Genomic DNA, 25,212 nt, shown 5'->3' with positions numbered 1-25,212 from the left:
GGCTAAATAGGCCAGTGTGACCCAGGTGACAGCCTGAGTTGGTCCCATCAACCCCGGGTCAGAACTCCGTCCACCCCTGGGCGATGGGCATGCGCTCCCCAGAGGCTGGTCGGGGCCGCTGCCTTTCTAGTCCTGCCAGGATTGGGAGCCGACTATGTTCAGATGGCCTCACGGTTCTTGAGCCCAGTCCTGGCTCAGTTAATGTGCCCTCTAGGAGTCACGGGGAACTCCCTGAATGGGGGGCAAAATCAGAGCTCCCTGGGGACAAGGGCACTCACGGGGGCTTAGCAGCCCTGACACATGAGGACTGGGGACCTGGTACTGCCCCCTGGTCAGTACCAATGGGACAAGGAGAGGTGGTGCCAGGCTCCCACACACCCCTAACCAAAGCAGAATTAGCGGCTGAGGACCTTATACCCCAGCCTTGGTGTGGCCCCAGGGAGCAGGGTCTGAGCTGCATCAGGGAGGATTGTGGGAAAAAAGTTACCATTGTCTCATTGCCTAAGGGAGCTCCCTGGGCCGAGGGAGGAAGGGAGAGGATCTAACAGAGAAACCCCCCGGGTGTGTGATGACAGAGAGAGGTAGAGGACAGAGAGGTCTCCGAGGGGAGCAGAGAAGGAAAAGAGACACAGGAAAACTTGGCACGGGCATGGCTCTGGGCTGGATGGGCAGGCAGGTCGCTTGCAGCCCACTCGCTGGGGAGAGGCCCAGGTCCAATCGCTGCAGCCCTCAGGGCGCCTGTGGGAGGCGGGCAGGGCAGCTCCCAGGAGCCACTGGAAGGAGAACGACTGTGCATATTCTCAGCCTCCTTCAGACCAAGGTTCCAGAGAAATGCCAAACGCTGCTAATAGTAATGCCTAGTGCCCGCCTCTCCGTCTCTGGCAATCCCACGAGCAAGCAGGCCACAGAGGGCAGGTGGCCGTGCTGGCCGAGGGCCCAGAGCTGCAACCCGGCTCCCACAGGCCCACAGTGACCCCATGTTTCCTCCTGGTGCCACAGTGTAGCACATGCAAAACAGGGATGGCGAGACCGACGGGGTTCCCCTCACTGCTTTCCTGGGGCACCGCTGGGCATTGGTCTGCCGAGCCTCTGGGGTCCTGGAGACAGATAAACAGGCTTCTAGTGTTGTTTAGATATTTTGCTCACCCGAATGCTAGAACTTTCCAGCCAAACACCTCAGAGACTGGGATAAGAAAACAGTTGCAGGAAAGAATGTCCAAATCACATAGGTGTTTTCTCTTTGCTTCAGAAGATAGAGAAATGGAGGTTCACACTTTCCCAAGGTCACCATCAATGCCACCCACTAGCTGGGCCATGGTGTGGCAGACTTGATTGAGACTCTTAACCTCCTGGCCTCTGGGAGCCTGAAATGCTCTTCCCTCAGCTGTGGGCTTTGTGCAGAGTAACTGCCCACTGATTGCAGAGAGCTACATAAATGCTAAGTGGCACAGGGGAGAACTGTAGGGGGTGGGAGCCGTGGTTCAGGCTCCCCAGCTGTCGGCCCACCCCACCCTCCATGCGGGGTGCAGGTCACAGGGGAGATAGGGTGTCCAGGAAGGAGCGTGGCTTCCCTAGAGGTCGAGGGGGTCGTGGGGAGCTAATGATTTCTACACTATTCCATAATCAAGATCCCAGGAATGGGGGGGAGAGAAAGAGAAAGTAACGCCCAGCATATCAGACGTTTAAAGTCTTTTTTATTTTTAGTTTTCTTCAAAAAGACAATGTGTGCCCATCTGAACACGCAGGCCTTCTCGTATACGTGCACCTCCACACACATCAGGGTCTGGCGCATAAGCACCCAGAGAATGGCTGCTGTTGTTACTCCACACAGACATGAACACAGAGAACTCAAACGCATTTTCCATGGCATCCCTAAGAGTATACACGCAGATTAAAATACACAATAATATTTGAGTGCTCATTCTACTTGACAGACACCATGCTCAGAATGTTAGATGGTTGTCTCAAACCCTCACAACAGCGCTGTGAGGGACACAGCGTTTGCAGTCTCGTTTTACCAATGGGGACACGAGGACTTCGATCACTTGCCCGCATTCACACAGCTCGTCGCAGCAGAACCCCGCCAGGCAACATGTGTGTGGACACACAGATAATACAGCTCTGACCGCTTCTCAGGTCAGCATGTGTGTGAACATATTTGTAAACACAGGCACATGCTCAACTTCTTGCCTTGTTCTCTGGAGGATTTCAGGTCCTTCCTGAGAGGGGTTTGAAGGTTCTATTGATCTTTGGTCAACATGCTGTGGTCACAGCCTGCTGTGGTCCCGGTCAGAGCCAGGCGGAGCCAGCGCCCTCTAGCGGGCAGCCTGGGGCTGCCCTCACCACACATCCACCAATGGGGCCATGGAGGAGGGAGATGGGGAAGGAGGCCGGAAAAAGTCTCTCTCTCTCCCTGTTCCCCCGCACACATCTCTTGAGCACCGCAAACACTAGAATTGCTTGTTCAAACTCCTCCCATCTCCTAGACTCCAATTCCTCAGCTCTGGGGCGGAGCCCCGGAATCTGCATTTAGTAGGCCCCCTTGATGATTCTGAGGAAGGTGGTCCATGAGAACCACCCGCCTAGAGTAGAAGAAATTTTGTGAGAAAACACAGGACCCAGCCTGACCCAGACACAAAGAGCACCGTCTCTGGGGAGCTGGCGACTGCACTATGTGGGAAAGAGCTTATGAGTCACCAGCTGAGTTATGCACCGATCAAAAAATTCCCCACTTTTGCTTCTGCAGGACTAGGGAGCTTTGCTTTGTTCTATGGCTTGAGCCCAGACTCTAGCCCTGGCCCAGGTGCCATCGGTCACAGGGAGATGCTACGAGAGTATGGATGGTGTCAAACACTGCCATTGTGGGAAAAACACTGAACGTGACTCCCAGGCCAGAGCATGTTCACCAGGGAGTTGGTGGAAACGTTCAGAGAAGTAGGGTAGACCCTGGGGAAGGCTGGATGCATATCCTACTTATGTGGCTGTATGAGGACATTATGACATTCCTCCTGGAGCTCACTCTGAAACTCAAGAATTTGGGGTGATTTTTCAGATCAGGATTGTAACTGCTTTGGAAGCCGCTACAGATGGGCCACAGAAGCCGAGGCCTGGGCGACAGGCCTGAGGCCCCCCGCACGTTCCGAGGCGCTGGGGCTTCCTCCTGGGGGTGGAGGTACTGCGGCAGCTCCATGGGGGAGTGCCGCTGCCCATCGTGATAACCATCAACACCCCAAACTTTCAGTTAGTAGAGCCTGTTGGCTCTGCAAATACCACTTAAAACCAAGACCCCCGGAACAGACACTTCCAGCCAGTTGCTAGACCTGAGCCCCTCCTCCACCGAAAACCTGTCTCGGTTCCATTCCTCCAACCAGCCCCCCGTGGTGGCAGTCTGGTGAGATAATGAGAAAAGCACCAGGCAGGGATTGGAAACGTTGCCCAAGGCAGGCTCTGGGGACTGAGAACTGTCTGCTATCAGAAGGCAGATGGGGGCTGGCACGCCTGGCGACGGCCCCACCACCCTGCATCCCCAGCCGCACCTCTCCCTGTTCCCTGTCCCCACCTCTCAGACCTCGGCCCCAAGGCCGAGGCTCAGTGAAACTTCGTGGGGAAAGGCCAGCTAATGAGAACAGGCCTCCGTGGAAGGTGGATGAGTAGCTCACTCAAAGCTGCTCCAGGGACCTCCATTCCAAATGGGTATCCCTGCCGCAAGCAGGCCCGGCCCTCCCCTGCCTTAGCTTCCCGAGCCCTGTGTCCCATGTCCTGATAAGTGCTTCCCCGCCCTGCCCACACACAGATGAGCATGTGTGAACATGTGTGCCCCCCCACACACACACATACACGCACATGCACAGTCGTGGCCAGTCTTTAGTCCTATGTGCTCTTGAGGGCCCCAGGCTGAACACGGAGCCCCCTAGAACTCTGTGACCTGGCTTTGTTCTTTCCTCCCGCCACCTGGCCACAGTATTCCTACGAAGGGATGGAGATCAACAACCTGCCTGTGGAGCTGAAGGTTGTGTGGAACGGCCACTTCAACATCGACAACCCAGCTCAGAATAAAGGTATGGAAGGTGGCCTTGGGCGGGGGGCGGGGGTGGGGGTGGAAAGTGAAGGAGAGAGCTACTCTGCATGCATGGGCAGGGGTGATTCGTCCCCCAGCCTAGTGGCTCTCCCTATCCCTCTGGCCTGGCCTGAGCCCACCCTCCGCAGCCTCTCCACCATCCCCATGCTCTGTGACTTGCCAGGCACGGGCTCAGCATGGGCAGGTGGCCTCCGGGAGAGAAGAGTGGAGTGAGCAGGGCTGGCTGGAGGGAGGCTGGCTTTCCCAGCCCAGTCCCATCCCTAGAGGCGGGGGCTGCGCTCCTTGTCCACACTTCCCGGCCCCTCCCAGCCCCCACCCCTATCCCACTCCGGCCCTTTGCCCGCAGTTCACCTCTATAAGTGCGGAGCCATGCGCGAGAGCTGCGGCCTGTGCCTCAAGGCGGACCCAGACTTCGAGTGCGGCTGGTGCCAGGCGCAGGGCCAGTGCACGCTGCGGCAGCACTGCCCCCTCCACGAGAGCCAGTGGCTGGAGCTGGCGGGCGCCAACAGCAAGTGCACGAACCCACGCATCACGGAGGTAAGCCACGGGCCGGTGGGCCCTGCGGGGGCTGGGGCCCCAACCGCCCTGCCTGGCCATGGTGTGGGTCACCCAGGATCGCCGGCTCGCTGGGGTACCTTGTTTGCCTGCACAGCTTCCCCAGGAGCTGTAGGCTTGATTCAGAGGCCCTTTCCATTTCAAGGGAAGGTGAAAGTAGAGAGGAGCTCAACTGTCCTGTTGGAGCCTCCACGAATGCTGTGTCTAAAAGGACTCCTCGCCACCCTCACCTTCTCTCTAAACGTTTCTCTTTCGGTGACAAAACTGTGAACCTCCATCAGCGGCAGCCTCGCGAAGCCATGGACCCATGACAGAGGCTGTGTGGGGGTCACGGGTTTAAGTCCTTGCTCTGTCGGCTAATTGCTGGGTAGCCCAGGGCTAATTTGTCACTGTATCTGTGCCTCAGCTTGTTCACCTGTGTGATGGGTCTAGGTGTCCACCTCACAGGGGAGTTACAAGGACTGTATGAGACGGTCCAGGCCCAGCCTATGGAGACGTTCCTGTCCTCCTCCTCCTCCTTCACTGTCATTATTAAAAGCAGGGCCGCACATGTCTAAGCCAAGGGAAGTGCTGCCCTATGTCTTCACGTCCCCGCCCCACACTCCCAGCAGAGAGGCCCCCTAAAGGTCACCCCTCCAGCCCCTAGCCCTGGTCCCACACGGGGGCCGTGCCCCACTCTCCCTCCTTTCCAACCACCCCTCCCCTCCCCCACCCAACCCCAGAGCCCTTAGCAAGAAACCACGCTGGCACAAGTGATTGCTCACAGTGTGTCTGGCAACAACGGTGGGACTTGCTTTCTTCTTGGCCTGAGATCAAGAAAATTGCAGGGAGGAGATGGCAAATTAAACAAGTCTCCCAGAGACGGAGGCTACTGCCTGGCTCCATACTGGCATTGGCCCTCCGGGAAACCCAGGAACCAAGGACTGGGCTGGAGAGAAAACTCCTTCAGCAGGATGACAAGCCAGGGCTGGAATATCATGCAGCTGCTGCCGCGAGGTGCCAGGGGCACTTTGGGGACTGGCTGGGCAGGCATTTGGGAACAATATGGACTCCCCCTCCCCCATAGCGGGCCAAATCCTCACACAGTAATGGCTCTCTGTCTCCAAAGGACCTTTGTTGTCACACTCATGTGCAAGCCCTCACACTCACGCACACACTCGCTGACAAACATGCACATCTGCCTGTGTAAGAAGCAGGGAGTGTCTTGACTTTTGTAAGTGAACAGTCCCCTCCCCCCTCAAGGCTGCCACTCAGGGGTACCCCAGCCTAGTTTCTTTCCCTTCCCCGTCTTTCACTGTCCCCCCAGATGAAACCCCCCAGTCCTGACCCTTGGGGGTAGAGAGAGTAGGACCTATTAAGAGATGATTATCTGGACTCTTTCCATTGTGATCCCCTTGCCATTGGCCAAGATCCAGCTCTTGGCATTCAGAGGCCCCAGAAATGGGAAATGAACCTTTCCCTGTCTATCAAATGCCAAAAAAGGCTGGCACAAATGTCTTCTGCCACTGTGGTCAGTCCTGGGGGATACCACAATTAGACTGTGTGAACTGGACGGAGCCCCCCTCCCTCAAAGCAGACCCTTCGTTGTTAGATGTTAGCGTTTCAGTCTTGGGCTTCAGCAACACAAGTAATAGACATCTTTGGCGGGAAAGCCAATCATTTTGGCCTATGCATGAGGGTAAAGTCTAAACTCAACGAATCTCCCTTAGAAACCAAGCCAGACAATGAAGGCAGAGAGGCTGTGACAAGTGCTCTGCTAATTCAGGAAGATGCTTGGATAATTGGAGTTTGCAATACAATTGCAACTCAAGAAACAAAGATGGTGCTATTGCTGAAAAGGCCGCAAGGAGAAGTGACACTCACAGACTCCGGATCTGAAGTGGAAGTGGGTGGGGGCGGGGGGATGGGAATCGGGCACAAATGTTACCATGAAAGGAGCACAACGAAGGTGCCTTAAAGTTTCATCTGGAGGTGAGGGGGAGGCTGCTAGAGAGAGAGAGAGAAGGAGAAAGAATATCTGGTGTGGGAAGTGACATTTGAGAAGGATCTTTAAAAAATGGGTGGATTCCACCGTGGCCGGGTGGCTCCGTTGGTTGGAGCGTCATTCTGTACATCAAAAGGCTGCAGGTTTGATCCCTGGCCAGGGCACATGCCCAGGTTGTGGGTTCAATGCCCAGCCGGGGCATGTACGGGAGGCAACCTATCGATGTTCCTCTCACATCAATGTTTCTCTCTCTCTCTTGCTCCCTTCCTTTCTTTCTCTCTAAAATCAATAAACACATTGTTGGGTGAGAATTTTTTTTAAAAAATGGGTGGGTTTCTAGGGTGTGGAGGGTTGTAGATTCATAGGAGGGTCGTTCTTTTTTATTTTTGAGAGTAGTGCCAACACAAGAAAAAGTTAAAAGGCTTTAGTCCCAATTTCCTGTGAATTACCCGGTAACATTGCGGATCTTCTCCGAAATAGAAAATGAATGAGGGCCTTTGGACACTGCTCCTCAAACCACACACAAGCTTGGACTGCTCTACCAGAAGCTCCTGCTCACGGACAGTCCCAGACCTGGGAGCCCTGGTAGACTTGGACATGACTCAGGGAACAGGGCGGAGATGGGGGAGAGCCAGCAGCAACCCCCCATCCTTGGCCCGTCAGCAAGTGCGTGACTGCTCTATCCTGGTCCCTACCAAATGACCACACTTCCTCCCTCCAGATAATCCCAGTGACAGGCCCCCGGGAAGGGGGCACCAAGGTCACCATCAGAGGAGAGAACCTGGGCCTGGAGTTCCGAGACATCGCCTCCTACGTCAAGGTGGCTGGCGTGGAGTGCAGCCCTTTGGTGGATGGCTACGTCCCTGCGGAACAGTAAGTGGAAGGGACCAAGGACATAGAGAGGCACAGGAGGAGAGGGAAGACAAGCCAGCAACAAGCTGTTGTTGACTTATTTTCTCTCACCAACAGCAAATAGTCTTATAGCGAATGGGGAATAAAAGGAGACCGCCCTTAAAATTCTAAAGTGTTGGGGCGAGACTCCCACAACTGCCCAGGGCCTAAACTAGCCAGCTGCCATAGTAGGCAGAGAGCTGGGAAAGAAAAGGAATCCTTACTTCCTTGGGCTGTGGGGGTGAGTAGGAGAGAGACAAAGCAAAAGTTGAAATCCGCAAGAGAAGCGTGAGTTCAACTGTTTATCCCAGTCCCCTCTGCTGCCCCTAGCTCCTCCATGCATGCTTCCCCCAGTTATAGCAGAAACGGATCCTGTGCTACTCTGTGTAGAGAATAAAAATGAAATTCCGCACTCACTTGCAGGCCTGCAGGTACCGTGAATTGTTTTTCTCTTTGCAAAACCTGCTGGTCCCCTGAGAGGGTCATTCAGCGAATGACCTTGACCTCTAACCTGCCTGGTGGAGGAGGTTTGTGAGCTGCATATTGCCTTGTAAATAAGTAAACACAATTTTCTAACCCAGCAAACACAGCCATGAAAGGTTTACCAGCACAATAGAATCTATACTCTCTACCATCTTTGCTGCCCCTCTGGAGTGAAAACTTGCCACCTGTCCTGTGTGCCTAAGTCATTGACTCTTTGCAAGGCCTCCCTTAGGTGGGTCAGCGCCCTTTAAATTTCTGCTTGCTGGATCTTGCCCAGATTTATTGATTCTGGAACCATCAGTACTGTCATCCTCAATTCCTCCCGATTCCCTTTCTGGTCTTCCTAAGGGGCTCAGAGTAGATCAGATCATTGAAGGTTCCAGTCTTGGAGGGACTCACCTTCCTGACCTGTCATCATTTATTTACCTGAAGATCATCCTGTGGCTCCTTCAACTTTCTGAGTCTTTTCTAGAACAAAACCAAAGCAGGCTGCTACTGACTTATTGCGACTGAGGGGGTGGGGTGGGGGGCATTTGAAATGTCCTACTTGGGACCTGACATTAAAAAATATTATAAAGACAGAGGATTGAAATATTGTGATATTAGTTAGGTCGGTGGAATAAGATAAACAACCCAGAAAAAGAATCCTGATCTATAATTATTTAGTATGTAATAAAAGTGACATTTCAAATCAGCAAGGAAAGGAAAGGTTATTCAGTAAGTGGTGCTGGTTAACTCCCTGAAAAAAATACAATGTCAGATCCTTCCTTCACTTTATAAAGCAAAATAAATTCCAGATAGATTAAAAAGTTAAGTGTAAAAAATGAAACTGTGAAAGGATTAGAAGGAATTACATGTGAGAATTTATCTAATTTCAAGAAAAGAAAGGTGTTCTAAGTATAACTGCAAAAGAAAAATTATAAAGAAAAAGATTGGAAGAGTTGAGTAATAAAACTTGAGCATCAAAAATCATTGTAAGCAAAATAAAACATGAACAATAAACTGAATATATGGTTATACCCTATTATAGTTTAGAGATTCTTTTTCTTAACATTTAAGGACGTTTTATAAATAGAAGGCACTATCACAAAATGAGCAAAGAGCATGGATGTACAATTCAAAAAATACACAAAGAACCAAAAGTCATGTAAAAATGTTTAACATCAGTAGTAATCAATGAAATGCAAATTAAAACAACAGGGAACAATTTTTAGAAGGCAATGCCCAGTGCAGATGAGAGGCATGAGAAATAGCACATTCATACATTCATGCTGGGAAGGTAAGCTGGGGTGAACTTTATGGAAGGCAGTTTGGAAATGGGAGTCGAAAATCTTCAGCCTGGCCATAATACTTCTGGACCTTTCCCTTAATAACTACAATGCACAAATATTTATTTGCATGAATGCTTATTTCAGCCTTATTTATAAGAGTAACATTTTAGTGGCAATTTGTATGTTTGAAAATAGGGGATTAACCAACTCAATAAATTATTTTATGTGCATAGGACAATAAACTACACAGCCATTAAATCTGATATTGTAGAAGAATCATGACCAGAAATACTCTCAAGGTGTTCAATATATTAAATAAGAACAGGTTACCAAGCAGAATGCAGAGTTTCTAATTAAATTTAAGAAAGAAAAGCCAGATTGGAAACATGTATACACAAATGTTGACAATGAATATTTCTCAGTGAGACAATTGGGGGTGGGTGTATGTTTGCCACATGCTTTTATGCACTATTTTTTTACACTGAACATGTATTAATTATGTTATGTGGACCGAAGGGCATACATTTTTGCTGGGCCCTCACCCCGAAGTTCTTTCTAAGAGAAATGCAGAACCCAGAAGCCATAAAGTAAAAGAACAAGCAACTGAACCACACAGCTACTTTTAAACTTTAGGGTGGCAGAGACATTAGAAACAAAATTGAAACATGGGTGACCAACTGGGAGAAAATAATGCCATATTTACTACAGACAAAAGTTAATACTATAGTTCAGCGGCTCAACAGGATAACCTATTAGCAAAATAAAGAGAGGGCTTCAGGCAAGTCAAAGGAAAGGCTATGTAAGATTAAAAACACACACACACATATGAAAATATGTGCACCTCACTAGTAATCATGGCAAGAAATGATGGTACAGTCATAGTATGAAATGCTAGGGAGCTTTCAGAATATGCACCGTGACATAAAGGAACGTCTATGTTGTATCGTTGAGTAAAAAGAGAGGAGTTAGAAAGAGTGGGCAGTTATATTTCATTTTTATTTTAAAAATCATGTGTGTGTTTCTTTATATATGTATGTTTACATACACTTCTGTGTGTGTATATATAACATTTATGTTTATGTGTGTACATAATCTCAAACATAAACATATATGTTTGTATATGTGCAAATATCTATATTTGGGAAAGTTGCCTAACTTTTCTGTGCCTCAGCTTCCTCATTTGTAAAATGGATATTACAGATCTATATAATATATTTGCATAGGTCCAGTATGAGGTCTGCGAGATTATGCATACCAAACTTTTAACAGAAGTTAGGAGTGAAAAAAGAGACACTTTTTTACTGTCACACTTCTGTACTATCTTGTTCTCAAAAAGTATGAACAAATTTTGTAATTAAAACGATAAAAATTTAGCCCTAGCTGCTGTGGCTCAGTGGATTGAGCACCAGCCTGCAAACCAAAGAGTCGCCGGTTCTATTCCCAGTCAGGGCACATGCCTGTGTTGCAGGCCAGGTCCCCAGCAGCAGGCACACAAAATGCAACCACACATTGATGTTTCTCTCCCTCTCTTTCTCCCTCCCTTCCCCTTTCTATAAATAAATGAAAATTTTAAAAAACGATAACAATGGATAAAAAGGGAAAAAGTTATAACCGCCCCATCCCCCAAAACAAGTGCATCTCACCTGCCGGGCCCCAGCTGGGGCTGGAGGCCGAAAGCCCCTCTGAGGCAGGCCACACACTGGGAGCAAAAGCTCTGACAGGAGACAGGACCTGACCGCCTCACGCCCAAGCCAGGCTCCTGTCTGACTTGCTCTGGGCCCTTGGGCCGGTCACGCTACCTCTCGGGCCCTGCCAGCTCCTGTCACTAAGCTGTTTGGCTAAAATTCACAGCAATTCATAATTGAGTGGACAATTCATGAATTAGGGACTGGGTGTCCAGCGAGAATGCAGGGACCCTCCCCGAGGCTCCCCACTTACAGAGGGCCTCCAAGGACACCCTGAAGGCTGTATTTCCTCATTGCCCGAGAACCACGGGGGAGCCCTGCAGGAAGGAACCTGGGCTGCCCTTCACCTCCTCCTCCCCTGCCCGTCCCCGAGATCCCACTGCAGAAACTGGGGCCCAGGGGTGACGGCTGGGAGCCTGTAACCCTCCTGTGACCCGTGGGGTCTGTCCTCTCCTGCCTGCAGGATCGTGTGTGAGATGGGGGAGGCCAAGCCCAGCCAGCACGCCGGTTTCGTGGAGATCTGTGTGGCCGTGTGCCGGCCCGAGTTCATGGCCCGGTCCTCGCAGCTCTACTACTTCATGGTGAGTCCTGGCCGCCAGTGGCCCGGCCAAGCACAGGCCACAGACCTCAATACCATGGTCGCTGGCCCCATCTCAACCTCTGTGGTCAAATCTTGGGCAAGGTCAGGGGGGTCCTGTCCTACAGCATGTGAGAGCACAGCCTTGGAAGTCTGGAAGACCCGGGTTCAAATCTGAACTGTGCCTGGCCTGCAGTTCCAGGGAAGTGGCTTTGGCTCCTGGACCCTAGCGTCCCCTCTGAGTGGCAGTGTGGCATGGGAGGTGAGAGTGAGGGTTGTACATCAGGACTCCTGGGATGGAGCACTGGCTCTGCCACTTCCTGAGTGAACCTGGGCAAGCTGCTTAAACTTCCTGTGCCTCAGTGTCTTCATTTCTAAAACGGGGATGATAACAATGGCATCTACCTCGTGGTATAGTTGTGAACATGACATAAAACAGAACTGTCCCTTCCAGTATCAATTCCTTCATGATGCCTGTGATTGCCCCAGGGCTCCCGTGCCCTGCCCCGCACGCTGGCACCCCAGCATTTCCCTCCCACCCTCCCCACTCATCCCACCCTCCCCACTCTCCACTATCCCTGCCCCATGACCTCCTCGTTACCCCACGTCCCACTTGCACCCCTCTCCGCCTTCCTCTACCGATATCGTTACCCCTTCCCATTCTACCACCTCTTTCCCTGCATCTCCCTCCCCTTCCACAGCCTCACACCGGACTTCACCCAGCCCTCCCTTCCCTCCGGCCCGGACCCTCCCTGGCCCTGCAAAGGTGGCCTGGTCAGCCCCGGGCCATCCTGGGTGAGGGATTCTGTGAGGCAACGGCTTTCAGAACCTCATGATGACAGGGATGCTGGAGGCACGAGCACATCCCCTACGACATGCGCTGCGTCCTTCCTTTTCCAACCTGTTTTACCATCCAGTTAACCTCCCAGGTTAATGAAGCTGTGATGGTATAATTTCCTCATGATGCTGAGCTGCTTTGGGAGGCTGGAAACCTGAGCGAAGGATTGTATGTATGAGCATTAAATGGCCTGAATCTGTCATGGGGAGCCCAGTCTTCATCATCCTTTCTTCCTTCCATCCTTCCTTCCTTCTTGCCTTCTCTTTCATCTACCTCCATCCTCTTCTTTCTCCGTTCAGCTGACAACAGTTTATCACCTTGCACAATACCTCTTGCTAGGTATTCATTTGATCAATACTTGCTTAAGTGACTGAGTTTTATAATAGTAATTTGATGGCCCTTGCCTGTGGGTGTCCCAGGGATGGACCAGACCCAGCACGGCCCCTCCCGCAGGAGGTCCACGGTCTAGAAGGTGAGATAAGACGGCAGACTTGCATGCAGACGTGAACGGGGTGGGGACCGACCTCGGAGGACTGAGCGTAGATGCCCCTTCCTGACTGAGCCTGGCCCTCTGAGCTCCTCCCACTCTACTCGTTAAAAACCAGCTGACCTTATAAACAGTTGTCTGTCACGAAACACACACAGAAACTCATGTAGAAGAAGACATACATGTAATGGATCTAATGGATGAATGGATGTGTAGTTTCCATTTGTTTAGGATTTGTACCCCCACTTTCTTCTGAAAGGATTTGAGGGGAATTTTAAGTTAGACCCAGTACACCTTGAGACAATTAGCAGTAAATGTATATATGTTTATATAGAAAGTATACACATATGTTGCATATTATATATATTTATAATGTACATAAATTGTTATTCCAGCAGAGTTGAGATAATGAGAGGGAGAGACAGAATGGAGAGAGAGAGAGAGAGACAGAGATGACCCTCAGAAGGTATTTGTGAGGTGTGGCCTCGTGTCCCGACCCTGGGCAAGAACTCTGGCTCTGAAATGCGCCGGTAGCCGCGGTGAAAGGGCGGCCACTGCTGCAGCCAAAGCAAACACTGACTGCGCTTCCCTGGCCACTCAACTGCCTGGGACAGTTTTTATCCTGTGGGCCCTGGGCAGTGACAGCGTGGATGGTGCTGGAACAGCCACCACCTTGTTAAGCTGCTGTTGCCTTTGGGCCTTAGCTGTCTCTGCCGTGCCTCCGGCCAGGCCTCTCCCCTCGGTGACTAGCTCAAAGACCACTGCCCCCGAATGTCCCGCCACCCACCCCCCACGACCCACCCAGGCTGTCGGCTCCCACAAACAGGGAGCCACCCTCACTTGCCCATTTCTGTCACTGGCCTGTCACTCAGGCCCATAGTGTTGGACTGTGACTCAGCTTCCTCTAATTCTGCTCCATCACCGTGTCCTGGAGTCTTACTTTTGCCATTGTTTACCACCACAATGGCCTCTTTAAATCCTCTGCTCTGAGCCTGTCCCAATCCCTCCACCACGCCGGAATACCATTTCCAACATGGCAGCCCCGGCCTCAAGAAGAGCCCAGGGTGCCCACTGCCTCGAGCTCTCCTCCAAGTGCCTTGGTCTGGCCGCCCTGCCTCTCCAACCCTGTTGCTCCAGGCTTTGTGTGGTCTGACCCCCTTCCCTCTCTGTCTCCTTCCCCGCCTTGCTCTCAACCACATCCTCCCATCCTTCCAAGTCCTGCTCACCACCTGCTCCTCAGCCTTCTCCCAGGGTGGCCCTGCTCCTGCTCACTGGGGACCCATGGCATCTGTCTGCAGGGGCGCTCAGTGTTGCCTCCTTGTGACCCTGCTCCTCCATCAGACCAGCCTGTATGTGGAGATGAAGCCAGGTGGTTGATTTCTTTGCCAGCCGCCATGGCGCTTTGGCAGTTCTAAACTTCCCTGCATGTTGGAGTCTCCTGGGGGGCTTTAAGCAAAGTGCTCTGGAGCCCCTCTGAACTAATTCACACCCTACGGCTGGGGCACAAAGCTCCCAGCAGATCCTACCTGCCGGCTGGGCTGAGGACCACTGGCCTGGAGGTAGTGTTTACCGAGCAGCTACCATGTGCCTGCTGATACCTGCTCTCAGACGTCAAATCCTTACATTGTCTCTGTGGTAGATACGCAGAAGCCCCTTCTGCTCTCAGGGAAGGTCAGCCTTGCCTACCTGAGTGGGATGCGGCTGGATGAAGGTATTGAGGCGAGGCTTCCTGGAAGGAGCCTCTGGGAAGGCAGGATCTCTACCAGGCAGGATACAGTTTCCCGTGTGGATCCTGAGTAGTGGGAGGTGGTTCCTGGGACAAGGTAGGACGGGGAAATGAACCGGAAGATGGGAGCAGAGGGAGGGCGAGAGAAGGGGTGAGGGGGAAGAGGAGAGGCAGGCAGGAAGGCAAGTCAGGAAAGAGGAGAGCTGTTGCCACAAGGCAAAAGCATCAGTCCAATGGGTCTCTGGGACGCACACATTCGTGTCACCTCTCTATTGGACGGACATCGCTGAAGAACTGTCCTGGTGTTATGTGTTCACTCGAAGAGGAGGGATGGTGGTAGGGACCCCCGTCTCCACGCCCAGGCACCGATTTGTATTTCAAGGCCTGGTTGTTGAGGGCCTCCCCATAGAGCTCCTAGGGGTTCATAGTGGGAACAAGGGGCAGAGATCGCAGTGACTCTCACTGGGGAGTTGGGAAGGGACGGGATGGCCCTCCCGTGCTCTCCAGCATCTCAGAGCCTTCTCAGCAGCTGGCGACAGGAAGCCTCGCGCTCCTTGGGGGTTGGATTCAGCTGGGGAGCCCCTTCCCAGGGCTCCTCTGGGGTTCCAGGGCTGCTTCTCAGGCCTGGGGCATGCTGGGGTGCGCCTTGCAGGGCCGAGGTCGGGGATAAGACGCGGGTCTCCCTCAGTTTCCCTCCCCACATCAGGCCAGACACAGCGGTGCATCTTGGCCTTGTCACGGGCTCTGTCCCTGGAGCGCTCCCTGGGGAGAGTGCTTTTCCTTCCCTCTACCTCCAACCAGGGAGCCCAGCGAAGAGGTGGCAAATAAGGTAGGGTTTGATTTCCCGTGCAAACCCGTCGTAAAATATTTATGAAGCATGTCTTGAATAATTTATAGTTTCTCACAACTTTAAAACAGCCTCCATATCATCCTCTCCCCACTGCCCCAAACAACCCCAGCAAAACTAGCTGAGGTCACTCACTTCTGCCCCTTCCACGCCCCCCACCCACAGGCAGCCAGGCAGCCACGCAGCGGGCTCTCCTTTCATCCCCCACGGATCTTAACTTCCCCGCTTTTGATCAGATCTCTAGGATTCTATCCCCTTCCCTCCTTGCAGTACCGGTGCAAAGACACACACACACAGTCACGCCTTCCCTTCCCTCTCTGGGGAGGTCAGCCTGGCCCAGGCCCGAAAGCTCTCCCTTTGCAGACAGTGGGGGCAAAGGAACCTTTTGTAGGAGATGACACCAAAATACAGACCCAGAAAACCGGCAGGCACCTTTGGGATAACCGCCTTTTGACCCAGCTCCCTGATTTTGTGATCAGAGAGGTTACGTGACTTGTCCCAAGTCACACAGCGTGATCTAGGCGGCGCAGAGAAAGGGAGACCCTTTCCGCCCTTTACTCCGTCCCGGCCCGCGTCTCCGGTCCAGCCGGCCGCAGAGGCCGAATACGGCGACCCTGGGCTCGGTGGGCGCCGCGGCGCTGCCAGGCCGGGCCGCGGGCGGCAGGCTTCTCCCCTCCGGTGCTGCGTGCGGATCCAGGCCGCTCTGTGGGGAGGCTGCCTGCCAGCTCGCAGGAGCTGAGTGGGTTCGACCGCCGGTGCAGAATTCTTCGAGGGGGCAGGGCGTGGGGGGCGGGGAGGATGAAATCTTCATTTAAATGCAGATACAGTCTTCTCACCTGGGACTGAAGAAAGTTTTTTCCATTAAAATGCTAATGAAAGAACACTGCAACTCCCAGTCCTCAGCGCCCACACCCCACCGTCACCCAGTCGACTCCGCTCAATCTGCTGACCCGTCTGTGCCCGCCTCCCGCGCCCCCTCGTTTCCCTGGAGCCCCCACACCCCGCCGCTCGGCCCGGGTGCTTTGGGAAGCACCCCCCACCCGTCCCCCCAAGAGGCCTGCGGAAGGCGTGGGTCGCCTTCCGAAAGCGAAGGCGTGTGGAGGCTGGAGAGGAGGCGAAGAGCCAGAGGCCGGGGTTAGGATAGCTCTCAGCTGCACCGCTTTTCAGCTGTGTTACTTACCTTGGAAACTGTACCCAACACCTCTGAATCTCTGTGAGATGGGTAATAATACCCACCTTGTAGGATTGATTGGGTGGTTAAATTACATATATATTTAATATATATATTAAATTATTTATATATGCAAAGCTATAAAGCCTGCCACTTAAAAAAAAATCAGTACATAGTCCTGGCCGGTGTGACTCAGTGGATTAAGTGCCAGCCTGCGAACTAAAGGATCGCTGGTTCGATTCCCACTCAGGGCACATGCCGGGGTTGCAGTCCAGGTCCCCAGTAGGGGGCGCATGAGAGGCAACCACGCATTGATGTTTCCCTCTCTCCCTTCCCCTCTCTCTAAAAATAAATAAATAAAATCTTTTTTAAAAATCAGGACAGAGCAGCTATTATTGATATTATTACTATTATTAATACAGAAATGAAAACCCCAGGGGTCAGAACAGTTGCCTTTCCACTAAAGCCTAAAAAATCTGCTGGTCTTTTGGGAGGCCACCAACAAACAGGGTTCCAGCGGGTGGCACCGAGGCGTGGGTGCTGCCTGAGACCTACGGAGAAGCCTCCTCGGCCCATCCTGGTTGTGGCTCAGGCCAGATCCTTCTCTACACAGACGCTGACTCTCTCAGACCTGAAGCCCAGCCGGGGGCCCATGTCCGGGGGCACCCCGGTGACCATCACGGGCACCAACCTGAACGCGGGCAGCAATGTGGTGGTGATGTTCGGGAAGCAGCCCTGCCTCTTCCACAGGTAACTCACGGCAGGGCAGGCTTTGGGGTGTGGGGCGCAGAGTGGAGCGGCGCTGCCCAGGCAGCAGGCGTCCTCAGGCTGACCTCTGGAAATGCTTCCTCCTCCCTGGAACGTGACTGGTCTCTCTGGGTACCACTGGCTGTGGGTGTTTGGCTCAGTCTGAAGACCTGCCAGGGACCCCTCCCTGAATGGGCCCCTTGTGCCCACCATTTCCTCTTGGTGCCCCATAGCACCTACTGCACAGAACCCAGGGTTCCACAGGACACAGTTTGGAATCTAGAGCCCCTCCCTTTGGGCTGGCTTCTCACCAGCTGCTGTGGAGCCGGCGTGCACTGCTGAGAGCTGGTGGGGCAGCTCCCCCAGGTAACTACAACCCATCTCCACAGATGGCCGACTCGCTCTCCCCTGCTTCCGCCATCCAACCCCAGAAGGGCCTGCCTTCCATGATCGGGGAGCTTGGGGGCCAGGGAGGCAGGAGGTGCGTCTAATGAAGGACTCTAGGATTCTAGGAGATGTAGCAGGGGGATGATCCAATCCCTCCACAGGCTGGAGGCCCTGCAGAGAAAGGTTTTCTCGGGAAGGGCTTATGCTGAGCACCATGACAGACCTGAAGTCAGACCAGGCCAGGCCTGGCAGAGATAATGGCAAAGAAAAACTTACTGTGACACTTGGGTAAAGAGTTGATTCAAGCTTGTTGCCGTAGGTGTCAAACTATCACAATAGGGAAGAGAGACTCAATTCCAAATACAGCACACGCAGCTGGGGATTTACACCCAACAAGCAGAGTGAGGGGTCAGTGGGTAGAAAATTACTAAGAGGAAATACTTACTAAACCAACTTAACAGGACTCTTGCTGAAGGCCAGCCAGGGCGCTCAGATATCAAGGGCTGGGGGGATTCTTGCTAAACTGAGTTAACAGGATTCTTGCTGAGAGTGGGGTTAGGCAGGCTGAAGATAGGGCCCCAGGATGAGGCCTAGTCAGAGAGAGGGCTGGAAGGACCTGTCTTTGTCCGCAGTTCCCAAAGTTTTACATCTGAGTCAGTGCTCACCATCGCCTCTGAGGAGCTAGACAAACAGGGATGGGGGAGAAGGCCCTGACCCAGGACCCCCATCCTTCCCGGACCCCAGGAGCCCAGCTCCATGTCTTCCCTCCCTCCAGGCGCTCTTCTTCCTACATCGTCTGCAACACCACATCCTCAGAGGAGGTGATGGAGATGAAGGTGATGGTGCAGGTGGACAGGGCCAAGATCCGCCAGGACCTGTTCTTCCAGTACGTGGAGGACCCCACCATTGTGCGGATTGAGCCAGAGTGGAGCATCGTCAGGTAGGAGCTGCCCCCCTTCACTGTCCTTCCTCGTCCCTCGAAGGCCAAGGAGAGCTCTGGGGGCCAAGTCCTGCTTTGGGGGCTGATGAACTGGGGTTGGTTAACAACACCCCCAAATCAAAAGACCTTAGACTACGGTGGCTCCCTCCTTTCACGGAGAACATCTCTGAGTAGGACCCGGTCCTGGAGGCCAAGCTCTGACCAACAGGAGGCCACAGCCTCTGATTTGAGGTTCAGAGGCCATGTAGCCATCTCACAGTGACTGTTCGGGGGGCGGGGTCAGCCCCACTCCCCTAAACCTCACTTCTGGCAAGTACAGGCAATGATTCAAGTCCTGCTGAGGAATGGAGGAGGAGGAGTAAGATAGGTCCAGCGTACCCCTGGCCTGCCCTGGAAGGAAAGCAAGCACATGCTGAGCAGCAGGGTTCGGTTAGAGAGCCCGTCCTCCGTGCTTCTGCAGCCTCCTGCTGGTCTTGGTCTTAGCACCGTGACCTCCACTTGCCTGTTTGCTTTGTCCTCCCCACTACTGCAAAAACTCCCCATGGGCAGGGACTGGGTCTCATTCCCTCCTCTTTTTCCAGTTGCGACAGGAGTCCACAGAACCCATCTCTTAGGCCAGGGAGCCAGGTACAATGCTGTTGCAGAAAGTGTTCCCTCGCTCAGCCAGTCACAAGCTGACTTGGGTCATTTGCATAATTTCCCAGGGTCTCTATCTCTTCAGTGATTCCCTGGGGCTTGGGAAACTCCAGGGTCCCTGGGGACCCTTTCAGTCCTGGCTTGGTGGCACGGGGAGTGGGGGTGTCTCCCCCCAGGGAAGGCGCTTCAGGCAGGCAGCATGAGTCTGCTTCCCCAGGCCCTGCAGAGGACGTCCTGACCGCAAGGCCCCTGGGGAAACCGCTGCATCAGGGGCCACGCAGGTAACGGAACAGGGGCTCAGGGTCAGAAGGAGTGGGCTGAGCCCAGCTCTGCTGCTTACCAGCCATGTGACCTTAAAGGTTGCCTAACCTCCCTGGGTCCAGGGTTTCCCACCAGTCTGCTTCCTCCGAGGGCAGCTGGGAGAATCCAGGGAGGTGCAAAGGCGCAGTGCAGCACCTGGCTCAGCACCCTCTTCCTCCCTGCCCCTACGTCCTCGTCCTCAGCCCTCCCACTATCTGCTCGGGGGCCGGGGGGTGGGAGGCATGAAGATGTGGTCTCCACAACCTGAGGCAAGAGTTGGAGACCCGTCCCATCCAGAGAACAGTCTCTTGAACCAGGAGTTGGCAAACTCCAGACTGGGGGCCAAATATGGCCGTCCACCTGCTTTTGTAAATAAAGCTTTATTGGAACACAGCCACGCTCATTTGTATATGTTGTGTCTATAGCTGCTTTAGCACCACAACAGCTGAGCTCAGTAATTGTGGCAGACCAAGTGGCCTGGGAAGCCCAAAGTATTTATTCTCTGGCCCTTTATTTATTCTCTGTGTGGCTTTGCCACAGGAAAAGCAGCTTTCCCGATAAGAGATTTGATTGTCCTCAGCAATTTACTCTCTAAGGCCCAAACCTTATAAGTTGTAGCCACGATCTCACAGGAGATGAAGCCCGTAAGGCATGGAGAGGGGAAATAGCTTATAAAAAAATATTCCAGGATTTCCCCCCAGACCCTTGGTCCAGGAAGCTGGCATAGCCTCCTGTGCCTGAGACAAAGTCCCTGAGGAAGTCACAGCCTGGTTTAATTCAGTCTTCCTTATGTCATCATCACCGAAATGGAGGTGCCAGCCTTCCTGGCTCTCAGCAGCTGATCCCAAGTCATGCTGACATCAGGAGGGAGGGTGGCGGCAGGTTCTGAGTCTGCCAGTGGCTGCAGGGTTTTGCTGCAGGTGAACCCCACCCTGAGGGGGCGCCCTGCAGAATTCGTGGCTCTGCATTGCTTACAACAGCCTGGGTTACTCAGGAACAGTGACGGGGGCATTGGATAAATGCATCTTGAATTGATTGAGAAGATCAGGAGATGGTTGGATATCAAAGCTCATTCTCCAACGCTGCCACGGGCAGAAGAACCCATGGTTTCACAGGAATGTGTTTGGGGGGTGGAGGAACAGATGGATAAAGGGGTAGAACTGAATGTGGGCATCCAAGATTCTTTGCCCACCAAGCTTATACGCAACTATTGTGGACAGTAAGATTCATCCGGAAGATACACTCTTGGTTCCGGAAAAAGTGATCCTTCCCTTTGCTCTGACTTGTCCCCAAGGAAGACAGCCCCCACCCCATGTCAGCTTCTCAGCCACCCTAAAGCAGGACAGTGACATCCAGGTTGCCTTTGAAAAGCTATGCAAAGATGAATCTCCTGATCCCCGCCACCCATCGTCGGTTCTCTGGCTGACACCCCCAAGTCTAGGACACCTTAGTCCTGGGGCCTTTCATATTTGCATTCCTAGAGGAGGTTCCCAATATCTGGGCCTCTGTCTTCCCCAGGCCTAATCTGACTGAAGCCTCGAAGGGGAAATTTGTAGTACGGGTGTCCTGGGGCAGGAGGCTCTGCTCACTCTGGAGAGTCTGGTTGGAGATAGCCTGGTCCATAAGGCCAAGGGCACTGTGAAAAATTTTCTAAGGCTGGTGAGGGCTGGAGGGAGAGACACCAGGGGGCTGCAGAGAAGCAGCTGGCGGGAGTCAGGAGGTCTGGGGGAGCCGAGAAGGCCGAGCTGCAGCCCTGGCCTCCACAGGGTGTCCACACTCTGGATGAGCTCAGCACACGATGGCCACAGACATCTGGTCATCACTGTCTTTGCCTTGGCTGCTGAGAGCTCCTCCTTATTATTATTCAGTCAGCTTGTCATCGATGTCCCCGTGAACATTGTCATGCCTACTGGTTATCGTTGTCTTTCATGTCGGAGCTCAGCCTGATTGATTATCATCATCGTCATCCTTGCTAATCCTGTTCCTGTGTTTACACGCCTCCTTCTTTCTTCCCGGTCAGTGGAAACACACCCATCGCTGTGTGGGGGACTCACCTGGACCTCATCCAGAACCCCCAGATCCGTGCCAAGCACGGAGGGAAGGAGCACATCAATGTGAGTCCAGGGCTGGCAGGGGTCATGGGGGCTGTCCGCTCAGCATGCCACTTCCCTGAAGTGACCCACTTTGTGTGACAGTCCTAAACAGTAGGACGGTGGGTTGGGGGAGCTGAATGAGGGCATTTTCACACCTTAGGACACAGTCGTGGGGGAGCAATCGCTTCTGGAGTGTATGGGGTTTTATACCCATACTCCTCCATCCTTCTGACCCCCAGTTCCACTCAGTGGCTTAGTGATGACCTAGCCCCTGCTATACCCACCACAGGCAAAGCGGAGTTAGGTGCCAGCTGCACAGCTCATTAGTGTCCAGGCTGTGTGGTCCTGGCTGCAAAGGAATTCTGACTCATGCATAACTGTCCCGTGTCAATGCCAGGCTGTATGGCAGCATCGCAGGTAGCCCGGTGGGTGCGGTGGGGCCGTGTGTGTGCAGAGGTACGCTCCTCAGTCTTGTCTCCCCTCCACAGCTCTGTGAGGTCCTGAACGCAACCGAGATGACCTGCCAGGCTCCGGCCCTCGCTCTGGGGCCCGACCACCAGTCCGACCTGACTGAGCGGCCCGAGGAATTCGGCTTCATCCTGGACAATGTCCAGTCCCTGCTAATCCTCAACAAGACCAATTTCACCTACTATCCCAATCCTGTGTTTGAGCCCTTTGGTCCCTCAGGAACCCTGGAGCTCAAGCCGGGCACACCCATCATCCTAAAGGTAGGCCGATGCTAGATGGGAGGGTAGGAGGTGGGGAGAAAGGAGGCTGCTGCATGGGAGGAGGGGGCTTTTCAAGGCACAGGAGGAGGCCAGAAGCCTCGGGCTCCTGCCACATTTCGTGACTGGAGTACCTGGCAGAGACTGTGTTACAGCTCAGAGGATGTGAATACTCTGTCTGAGTTGGTGTTGAGAGGCTGACTCTTTTACATGCCGTGGAGACCTGATCAGAACGGCCAGATACACCCTGGCCATCTGACCGCCCAGCTCTCTGTGTCTCCTGCATCCAGAACCTGGGAGGCCCAAGGCTCATCCTGCTTCCTCCTGTGTAGCCCTTGAAAACCACAGTATAGAGCTTCTTTGGCATGTGGATAGCAAACTGTAACTGCTATGACAATTTGAATCAACTGGTAGTGACTGACTATAGCTCTGTGTTAAGAAGGATTCTGAGGCTGCATTTGGGATAAGCTGAAAGAGTACTTTGATTATTGATTTCCCACTGAGGAAGGGGGGAAGATGGTAAATGTACCATGCTTTTCAGGGGGAGACTTATGCAGGGAAGGCGGCCTCTCCACAGCTCGCCAGCAACTTGGACGCTCCGGGTGGGAGGGCGTGGGGCTAGCTAGTAGCTGTGGCCCTGACTTGGGGGTGAGAACTGGGCTTTCTTGTCCATCCAGGGAAAGAACCTGATCCCACCCGTAGCCGGGGGCAACGTGAAGCTGAACTACACCGTGCTGGTCGGGGAGAAGCCGTGCGCCGTGACTGTGTCGGATGTGCAGCTGCTCTGCGAGTCACCCAACCTCATTGGCAGGCACAAAGTGATGGTGAGGCCGGAGCAGCCCTGTCTGTCCTGGACAGACTGGGCATAGGGACACGGAGGCCTGAGCAGTCCGGCTCGGTCCCTGGCCACCAGGGCTTCCCGGGAGGAGATTCTGTCCTGCTTTAACTTTCCTCCATCTACCCCACAGCCCTAGTTCCCCTCCCTGTCTTACTTCTGACTTCTTCCTTCTCTACTGTTATTCCTTCCATACTGGCTGGTGCCACCATGGGGGCATTGCGAACCAGCATTAAATGATGTGCTAAGTTGTTCACTGTGAGCAAGAGACTCAGGGAAGGACCACTGTCGGCCTGGGGAGGTCCCTAATATCATTCTTACAATGGGATGAATGTTCAGGAGCCAGTCATTGATGTCATCATGTCACACTTTTTAGATCCCAGTCATGTGCTGTGACCTTATGAAGATGACCATGCTGTCTCATGAATGAGAGAATGTGTGATTTTTCCCGCTGTAGGGGTGGCCTGTGCTACGCCATTCGAACCCCCTCCCGCAACCCCTATATGCCCTCCTATCTGCTTTGACAACCAAAGATGATTCTGCTCCCTGGAGCCATTCCCCGCGTCGAACCTTGGCCGCCAGTTCATTGGTGACTTGGGGCTGTTCCCTTGGATGTTCTGTCCCCACACCCAGCTCCCTCCTGCCCGCTCTGCCCCCAGGCCCGCGTCGGTGGCATGGAGTACTCCCCGGGGATGGTGTACATCGCGCCAGACAGCCCACTCAGCCTGCCCGCCATCGTCAGCATTGCCGTGGCGGGCGGCCTCCTCATCATCTTCATTGTGGCCGTGCTCATTGCCTACAAGCGCAAGTCCCGCGAGAGCGACCTCACGCTGAAGCGGCTGCAGATGCAAATGGACAACCTGGAGTCCCGCGTGGCCCTGGAGTGCAAGGAAGGTACTGAGTGGCTGGGTGGCCGAGGCCCCATGCTGGAGGCGGGATGTGCGTGTGCGTACGTGTGTGTCTCACACACGAGCAGTGGGCTGGGCAGCCGTGGCCAGCGCTGGGGGCTGGGTATCCACCTGCAGAACTTTTTCTGGCCAATGAGCCTGTGCCCGGAACAGTCCCATATCCTAGCCAGCCCCACCCGGGCAAGGCCAGATAAAGCTAAAGCCTCCTGTCCCTGTTCCTCAAGGTGTCCCCTGCCATCTTCCCCCAAGGCAAACTGGGATCATTTCAAATCCAACCAGGGCCGCTTCCAACCCAGAATCCTGGCCCAGGAGCTTTTATGCTCCCTGCTTGGGGAGACTTGGGGTGTCTTGACAGGACTCATTTGGGCGATCTCCAGCTCTCTTCCTTTCGAAGGAAGGTACGGCTGTAGGGCTGATCGAGATTTAGAAGCAAGAGTGTTTCACAGCTTGTATTTTTAAAAATTACCAGTGCACCATGAAGTGAAATCAGCTGCACTAAATCCAAGAAGGAAATTAAGGAGTCAGACTCTTGTCACCCCCTGGACATCGTTTTGTGAGTCACCTAGAGGGCTGAGCCGGTTCTTGGCTGGAGATTTATACACGGAGTAAATCCGTCCTGTACCTGGGGCTCTCTCTGGTGGGAGGTGGGTCCACTCTGTCCCCTCTCTGCATCCTTTAGCTGTCAACGCAGCATCCGCCTTGTGGGACTGTTAATTACTGCCTTTTATTATATTTACGCTGCTTAATTTTTTTCTCCACAATGTACTCTCTCCTCTAATTAGGAGTAGTGATTAGAATCTCTTTTATGTGTGGCAGGCGAGAGGCTTTGAATGTTGGTGGCGCAATTGGTGACTTGAAGGGAAGCTGCAGACTGATAAAAAGCCAGCTCTCTCCCCTTCCTCCCCGCCTGCTGAGCACCCCCACTGGGAGGGGCTGCTGAGGGGAGTGTGGCACGCCAGGTTCCTCTCAGAATGTTCCAGGGGAGGAGGCATTCACGGTCAGGCCAGCTGAGCATCAGTGGAGGCACAGGAGAGCCCTGGATGCAGCC

General features: G+C 53.5%; 1 protein-coding gene across 2 annotated transcripts in view; it reads left to right on the top strand.

Moving 5' to 3' along the window:
• The window catches only part of PLXNA4 (plexin A4), a 408,310-nt gene that overhangs the window by 337,368 nt on the left and 45,730 nt on the right, over positions 1-25,212 (top strand). For both annotated transcript variants that reach the window (XM_054564675.1, XM_054564674.1), the window contains 10 exons: positions 3,962-4,058; positions 4,425-4,615; positions 7,339-7,490; positions 11,411-11,528; positions 17,207-17,343; positions 18,503-18,667; positions 21,624-21,717; positions 22,185-22,424; positions 23,099-23,245; positions 23,916-24,150. In XM_054564675.1, coding sequence (XP_054420650.1) covers positions 3,962-4,058; positions 4,425-4,615; positions 7,339-7,490; positions 11,411-11,528; positions 17,207-17,343; positions 18,503-18,667; positions 21,624-21,717; positions 22,185-22,424; positions 23,099-23,245; positions 23,916-24,150 — 1,576 coding nt within the window. The remainder of the gene's footprint in view (positions 1-3,961; positions 4,059-4,424; positions 4,616-7,338; positions 7,491-11,410; positions 11,529-17,206; positions 17,344-18,502; positions 18,668-21,623; positions 21,718-22,184; positions 22,425-23,098; positions 23,246-23,915; positions 24,151-25,212) is intronic.

Source organism: Pteronotus mesoamericanus, unplaced genomic scaffold (genome assembly GCF_021234165.1).
Source record: "Pteronotus mesoamericanus isolate MK-2021 breed Mesoamerican mustached bat unplaced genomic scaffold, CSHL_Meso_final scaffold_85, whole genome shotgun sequence".
Taxonomy (NCBI): domain Eukaryota; kingdom Metazoa; phylum Chordata; class Mammalia; order Chiroptera; family Mormoopidae; genus Pteronotus; species Pteronotus mesoamericanus.
The sequence above is the reverse complement of the archived record's forward strand: the minus strand, read 5'-3'. Positions and strand labels throughout refer to the sequence as shown.